Source organism: Mandrillus leucophaeus, unplaced genomic scaffold (genome assembly GCF_000951045.1).
Source record: "Mandrillus leucophaeus isolate KB7577 unplaced genomic scaffold, Mleu.le_1.0 Scaffold367, whole genome shotgun sequence".
In the NCBI taxonomy this organism is placed as follows: Eukaryota; Metazoa; Chordata; class Mammalia; order Primates; family Cercopithecidae; genus Mandrillus; species Mandrillus leucophaeus.
This window is the reverse complement of record NW_012103887.1, coordinates 679,604-688,109: the sequence shown is the minus strand read 5'-3', so window position 1 is coordinate 688,109 and position 8,506 is coordinate 679,604. Positions and strand designations below refer to the sequence as shown.

The 8,506-nt window shown below is 36.8% G+C and overlaps 1 protein-coding gene across 1 annotated transcript in view; it reads right to left on the bottom strand.

Annotated features, from left to right (window-relative positions):
- Positions 1-8,506, bottom strand: part of KMO (kynurenine 3-monooxygenase (kynurenine 3-hydroxylase)) — a 66,287-nt gene that overhangs the window by 48,660 nt on the left and 9,121 nt on the right. The window contains exon 2 of the mRNA XM_011990026.1: positions 281-350. Within this exon, the coding sequence (XP_011845416.1) occupies positions 281-350 (70 nt within the window). The remainder of the gene's footprint in view (positions 1-280; positions 351-8,506) is intronic.

Below are 8,506 nucleotides of genomic sequence, written 5' to 3'. Positions count from 1 at the left end.
TTCCTTCCTTCCTTCCTTCCTTCCTTCCTTCCGCCACGCTGGAGCACAGTGGCGCAATCTTGCCCCATTGCAACCTCCGCCTCCTGGGTTCAAGCAATCCTCCTACCACACACCACCACACCAAGCTAATTATTGTATTTTTTGTAGAGATGGAGTTTTGCCATGTTGCCCAGGCTGGTCTCAAACTCCTGGCCTCAAGCGATCCACCTGCCCTGGCCTCCCACAGTGCCAGGAGCCACCATGCCAAGCCTTCATCCTGCATTTTTCACTATGGACGTACCTTCCCTAGCTTCATATACATCAATCTGGAAATTCCTCTTTGCAAGAAAGCATGCTTGTAATGAGCCGACCTAGAAATTAACAAAAAAAATTAAATATTTATCTGATTCCACAAATATAGGGAATTTTTAGCAGCAAAATGAAGCATCATGTGTGGCTATATTTTACTAGCCTCACATCATGTGTGGTCATATTTTACTAGCCTCATTTATCACATTGATTTACTCAATTTCTGCTGAAAAGCATCAGTGGCAAAAATAGCAATATTTATTCAAGATTAAGTAATACAATTTTAGAAGTCTTTTTTTTTTACTTTTTTATAGTGAGATAATTTTCAAACAGAAAGAACATAAAACATATATAGCTTACAGAATAATTAGAAAGCAATTCTTTATAACCTTACATCTGTTATAACCACTACTCTGGTCAAAAAGTAGAATAGCGTCATTCCTCCAAAACTCCCCCCACCTCCTCCCCAGTTATAGTCCCCTTCCTCTCACAAAGAGGTAAATGTTATTCTGACTTTTGTAATAACCCATTCTTGCTTTTTTATATTTTAGCCTTTAGGTGTACATATTTCTAAGCAATATACTTTAATTTTACCCATTAAAATGTTTTAAAGTTTTTTTTTTAGAGATGGGGTCTCACTATACTGCCCAGGCTGGTCTCAAACTTGTGGGCTCAAGTGATTCTCCCACCTTGGCCTCTCAAAGTGCTAGAATTATAGGCATGAGCCACTGTGCTCAGCCATTTACCCATTTTTTAACCATATAGTTAGAATTACCGTGTGTGTGTGTGTGTGTGTGGTTTGTTTTTGCATCTTGCTTCTTTAAGGCAACATTATGGGATTCATTTACATGATTACATGTAAACTTAAGGTCATCCATTTTTTTTATTACCGTATGATTCTTCATTACATGAAAGATCACAGATCATCCATTCTACTGTCAAAGGACACTTCAGTTGTTTCTGGTCTGGGAATATGTTAACAATGCTTCAAAGAACATTTTTTTGTGTGCAGGAATTCTGGTACATATATGATATTTTTTTCGAGGGTTCTATGCATGGAAATGGAATATCCGGTCAAAAGTTTATGTGCCTTTACTTTTATGATGCCAAACTGTTTCAAAATTTGTTCGTAATGTGTTTTCCCACCAGCAGCTTCTCAGCATTTATCTTTGCCAGCACTTGATGTTCTCAAACTTTTCATTATTGTGGAGTGGGAGGGTGCAACCTGGTAAGTCGGAGAGGAATGTAGTTTTAATTTGCATATGCTTAATTACTAAAGAAGTTGAGCACTTTTGTTTTGTTTTGTTTTGTTTTGTTTTGAGACAGAGTTTCGCTCTGTCACTGAGGCTGGAGTGCAGTGAGCACTTTTTCGTATATTGATTGGCTGTTTGGATCTCCTTTTTTACCAAGCATCTGTTTAGGTCTTTTGCCCATTTTCTACTGGATTGCCTATCTTTTTTCTTTTCTTTCTTTTTCTTTTTTCTTTTCTTTTTTTAGTTGTTCATAGAGTCTGAATATAGAGTCTTTGTCATTTTTAAACATGAAAAATATCTTCTTCCATTCTGTGCCTTGCTTCTTAAATGCTATAGTCTATTTTGAGGATGAGAAGCTGTTTATTTTAATGTAACCATATTCATCCATCTTTTATTATTAATGCAATTACAATTGTCATTTTATTTTTAATGCAATTACAAATGTCTTGTTCAAGAGATCTTTGCCTATTCTGAGATCATAAAGAATTTTTTCTGATCTATTGTCTTCTTAAAGCTTTATAGTGTTGTCTTCCCAGTAACTTTATATAGGTTGTCATAGTTTACTACCTCATCACTAGCAACTTATATTTGGTAAAGTCATCTGTATATAATTATCATACTTGAATTTTCAACAGTAATCAATACTGTTAACTAGACCTTCTGGAAACACTAACCTTCTCTCATTTTCTGGTTTTCTTCATACATCTCTGGCCAGTCCCACTTTTCCTCTTTCACCATTGCAAAGACAGACAAATATTGGAGTTTCTCAAATCTCCATCCAAGTCTGTCTTCTCCATCCATGATGATATGAAAATTTATATCTCCTATCCAGATCTGTTTTTCGAGCTCATGCATACAAATATTTAAGTGATATAGCTTGTGGTATATCTCAAAGCACCTCAAAATCAACAGATCCGAATTGAAACTTGCAATCATCCCCTCCCATCTCATCAGTTCTCTCCACATATTCCCTATGTAAGTGAATGATATGCCGTCCATCCAGTTGCACAAACTAGAAAGCTAGGAGTCACCGTCTCTCCTTGATACTCCACTCCCAGTTCTGCCAATTCTACCTAAAAATGTTTTTCCATCTACTCATCTCTTTTCGTTTTCACCTTTCTGCTTCTAGTTATTGGAATCATTATGCTTGACTAATATCAAATTTTCTGTGATTCTACCAGCATTCATCTTGCCTCTTTCCAATTTATTTTCCACAAGCAGTCATTTAGGGTGATGGTGTAATAGGTCATTTGAACTAATACCTCTACTGAGAGGAAAAGGAGATGCAGAGAGATGAACTTGGCATTTGGAGCCATGCCTATAGGCATCTACGAATGCAAGAGAGGCTGAGGACTTCAGTAGAATTTTTGACAGACTCATGAAACTAGAAGTACAATATTTGGAGTCTGGGACACTCCCACACCCCTTGCTCAGGAGGGCAGGTTCTGATAAACCCCTTAGGTTTTAGATCAGGACCCTAAACAGGTACATCCCAGGAGAAGGACAAACTGGAAGGAAACCAGTAGTCCAAGGGCCTGTCTGGAAATCATCTCTAGTCCTGATCAGATTGCATTAATTTTTGATTACTGGTAATCACAGCCACCCAAAAGAAACAAACATAAATCCTCTCTGGAAAAAAAATGACATCACCATAGGCCTCAGATTTTCCCCATGTTTTAAAATATACAAATCTAATCATGTCACCCTTCTGCCCCAGTCTTGCTATCTTTCTTTTAGCCATTGTATTCACCATACTGCCCCTCACTGAGGGGTTTAGCGTGTATTATATCCATGGCCAGAAATGTTATCTTTCCTCTTTACATAGTAAACTTCCATTCATCCTCCAGGTCTCCACTCAGTTTCACTCCCTAAAAAAAGACTTCCTGGGCCACCCTACCTCAAATCTCACAACTATGAGTTCTCACAGTGCTTTGAACTTTATCTTTGGGGTAAATTGCATCCTTCCAACTTCATATGTTCAAGTCCTAACCCCCAGTACTGTAAGAATGTGACATTATTTGGAGATAGGATCCTAATATAGGTAATCAAGTTAAGATGATATCATTAGGGTGGGCCTTAGTCCAATATGACTTGTGTCTTTATAAAAAGGGGAATCAGACATGCATTGAGGAAAGATGATGTGAAGAGACACAGAGAGAAGATTTCCATCTACAAGCCATGGAGAGGGACCTGGAACAGATCTTTCCCTCATAGCTCTCGGAAGGAACCAACCCTGCCGACACCTTGATTTTGGACTTCTAGCACCAGAACTGTGAGACAATACATTTCTGTTTCTTGAGCTACCCGGTTTGTGGTAATTCATTTTGGCAAGCCTAGCATACTAATACAAAGAGCTTACCACAATGGAAAATTTACATCTTTAGAGTGCTTCTGTAATCAATATCTGTCCATCCTTTTAAGCTATCAACAGATTTTGCTCACCATTTTATTCCTAGCATCTACCATTGTGTTTGTAACATAGTAAGTGCTTTATATGTATTTGTTCAGTGTAAAAATAATGGTAGAGATTACATTTTTAAGTAAAGTTTGTAACCAAGTGAAGCCAAAATTTATTGAGCACCTACTAAATATAACTTAATCTGCTAAATTTTAGGGAGTCAAAGGTTACCAGGATAAGTCCTTGTGCCCAGTAAACACCCTATTTAGTAAAAAGAGACAAACATATAAACGTATCAATGCTTAATGAACCACGTTTGAGTATGGAGGCCCACTTCTTACATTAAAAATTTGCAGATTCTTTTATATTATTTGAATTTCTAACATGTATTATTTAAAAATATAAATTTCGTCACAAATCATCTACATATACTTTAAAAATAATTATGTGTTTAAGTCATATTATTTTATCCTACTTACTCAAAATTTTGTATGCATGTTATTTCACAGACCCCTTGCAAAATAGTTCTGGGCTCACAGGTAAAAATCAATGTAAAGAACGAAAAGAATAAGTGAGGTCCTAGAAAACACACATGAAAAAGATTAATTTTGTCTTGACGATTGTGGCAAATTGTATTTTTCAAAGATGGTCATGATGATATCCCTTATCCTACATGCTCTTCTCCAGTGTGATCTTGATACTCCTTCATCAACACATGGGGTTTATTTCTACAATCTCTTAAATCTAGAAGGGCCTGTGATCGCTTTGACCAAAACAAATGCAGTAGAAATTACCCTTGAGTTATTTTCAAGCATAGTCCTTAACTGGTCCAGAAGTTTCTGCTTCTTTCTTTTAGGAAGTCAATTATCACAAAAGACAACAGGGTCAGGAGAGTTGGAATGAAGACACAGGAGGTTCATTTATTAGATTGGTGCAAAAGGAATCGCAGTTTTTACCATTAACCACAATTACTTTTGCATCAGCCTAATAGAAATGAATCTCTCTTACTGAGAAAACAGGTAGGGAGGAAGGCAAGTAGGATGCTAAAGCCACAATCTAAACATCAAGTGATCAGTGAAAATCTAATGTAGGGAAATGGCCTAAAAGGAGAGAGACTGAGATTCAGAAGCAAGAAATCCATTCACCCATCTCCTAAAAATTCAACCACAGTAAAGGAGCTACAATATATAATGCTGCAAACAAAGCTCTCAGTAACCGTGTTGGAAAAGGATCAGCTCCAAGCCAATGATGGGCCAATGGTCTGGTTGCATGGGTTTGTTATGTTCCTTTTCTTTGATGAAAATTGATTCCAGGATCTCAGAAAAGGAGGGATAACCAGGGTGGAGATTCTGCCTCAATCATTCTAAGGTTGGAAGGTGCCAATTCATACCTTTCCAACACTTATGTGTTTGCCAGTTGAACATGTATTAATGGTTTTTATGGGAGAATAAGGGATCTCGGGTAGTGTGGGCACAGTAAGATTAAATCTAACTTAGGCTCATGAAAATATTAAGTGCTAGAGAGGATAAGGCCTAATGGGATCTCTTACACATGGCTTGTAATTATCTTTTCAAGTTGAATATTCACATATTGAACAAACCAGCAATTCCTCTTAAAGGCATATACACAAGAGAAACTTTTGCTATATGTATGTCAGGGGACATGTGCCAGGCTGTTCAGTGTAGTGCCTTTCATAGCTAAAACAGACAAGTAAAAAAGCTGGAAATAGCCCAAATGACTATCAGAGAGGAATGAATGAACACATCATGACATATTCACACAATGAAATATGAAAAGCTGTGAATAGCCCAAATGACTGTCAGAGAGGAATGGATGAACACATTATGGCATATCCACACAATGAAATATGATATGAATATATTAGCAATACTATATGTGAAAAAATAAGACTCAGATGATTTTATACCGCATGATACAAAATAAAAATAATCAGGACTAAACTATAGATATATGCAAATATATAATTTTTTAAACACATAGCTAGTATTTATATGTACATGTATATATGAGATAAATATGTAAATAATATATGATAAAATGATATATAAAAAGGCAAAGGAGTGATAAATAAGATTTGGCATAATGCTTCTAATGGGTGGGGGAGAAGTACAGAGCAATCTACCACTTCTTGTGTTGAGTAGTAGATTCATGACTGCTTACTATTATTATTATTAATAAACAAACAAGTAAAAGTGTTTTCTCCAAGACCCGTCATAATAGTGTGTAATGAAAGCTTGTATGAATATGATCCCAATTCTGTGTAACTGAAGTTCAAATAAATTTAAAGAAAAAATACATTGGTAGGTGTTATGTCGGTTCAGCCGGAAGAGGTAGTAATGTGTGTGGCTAACAATAAAGCTTTCAGACTGTAATTCTCTTTCCCCTCTCACTTTCTGTAAAAAGTGCTTAATTGGGAATAACTGTCAGTGCCATCTTGAGTTGTTATGCTGGCAAGAAGGACTAAGACACAAATATATAAGTGGAAAGGAAATGTGGCGTGTAAAGCTTGCTAAGCCCACCACAAACTCTTGGTTAAGGCACAGCTGGATTCCTGAACATAAATAGTCAAGGAGGATGGCACATGAGAGAAGAAATTGGACAGAGTTAGACAGCTGAGAGAAATAAAACAGATTTTTTGATTCTGGTTCTGAGGGTAAAACCTTAATAGAGATAGGACAGTTCCCAGTAAGGACACGAACAATTATGAAAAGTTTCTGTGTTTGTTTTGAAACACTAAACGTTCACAAGAGTGAGATGTTTGCTCACAAAATAATTTTGCAAATTAAACATTTTATGAATAACCAGTCTAGTCTGTTTGTGTGTACAAGACTCTGAGGACATTCCTTGGTTACACAATTACGGATTTACCCAATTTGTCATTCTCTCGCTTCTCCACTTTCTTCTTCTGTCTCTTCATACTTCCTTATTTACAGGTCGTGTGCTTTTGACCCCATCTCGGTCCATTAAAGGGACGCCTAACCTACTACTTAAAAATACTATTTGAATATTTCCTTTCTGTAAATGGTGAGGTATGCTTCTCCTGTCTTCCGTTGCTTAGGTTTTCTGTCAGTTCCCATGTGACCCCTGTAGCAGCAATTGTTCAAGTAGCCAGTGATCATGAGAAAACGGTAAACCATTTAAATTGATAAATGTTGACCCTTGAATCTTACATTGAACTGATACGCAACAACAACAAATAAAACACGAAGGGGAAACAGGATTATAAAAATTCCATACATTTTATGTCTTTTCATATAATGTGTTTGAAATTAATCTGATAGTGCAATATTAAACATGTGTCAACTACTTTTGACTTGATGAAGCATATAACACCTTCCCTAATCCTTAAGAATCATGAATGTTTCTGAGTTTTCTGTCTATCTGACTTTTAAAAAACTTGTTAATAGTTTTTGAAATCCATATTTGGTCATGAAACTATAGTTTACTGTCTCAAGAATTTGATCTTTGGGTATATCAATGCAATGAGAAGAATCAGACTGTTAACTCTACTTACAATGCAATAAGCACATCAAAGTGTCTTCATACTTTGTTAGTGACTATTACATCTTCCAGAAGTGCATATGTTATGCCAAATATTGTTTTATTATTTTATCCTTACCCTGAGTTCTCTAGTCTGTGTCATCTGGAATTGGCCTTTAAAGCCAAGCAGTGGTCTTGATTTTCCCTCTTATGAGAAGGTGAATGACTCACATTCCATGAGTGCTCTTAAGAAAATTTATGACTTACTCTAGTCTTGATCTTTGTCCTGAACTCCATCTGTGACTACTGAACCTGTCTATAGGCATCTCCCTCCCAACATAGCTACAATTTGACTTATTCCCATTCCTCAACCCTCTCTTTCTCCTTCTTCTGTATTCTGTATTCCATAAACTTTCTTCCTCCTTATATATTTCATATCTTAGAGACTAGCAATTGCACTCACTAATTCACCCAACCAGGATAGCTCGGTGAACATTTAACACCCATCTCTACCTACTAGTGTACATGAAATTAGGCAATATGTCCTACTGATTGTTCCTCTTCAGTCTCTCTCACAACAGATCTTCTGCCACCCACAGCTCTGTCCTTACATGGGTCCCTCATTAGCTTTTACCAGGCTACTGCAACAGTTTTCTAATAACCCTCTTTCCCAGTCTCTATGCATTCAGTCTGCACTCTGCACTAGAACTAGTCATCTGTTTTTTTTCCTTTTTAGACAGGGTCTTGTTCTGTCACCCAGGCAGGCATACAAGGCTGGGATAATAGTTTACTGCAACCTTGAAGTCCTGGGCTCAAGTGATCTCCTGCCTTGGCCTCCCAAATAGCTGTGATTACAGGTGTGCTGCTATGCCTGGCTAATTTTTTAAATTTTTGTAGAGACAGGATCTTGCTATGTTGCCAAGGTTGGTCTCAAAACCCTGGGCTCATGTGATCCTTCTGCCTCAGCCTCCCAAAGTGCTGGTATTATAGACATGAGCCATCATGCCCAATCACTAATTATCTTCTTCTTCTTTTTTTTTTTTTCTTTTTTCTTTTTTTTTTTTTT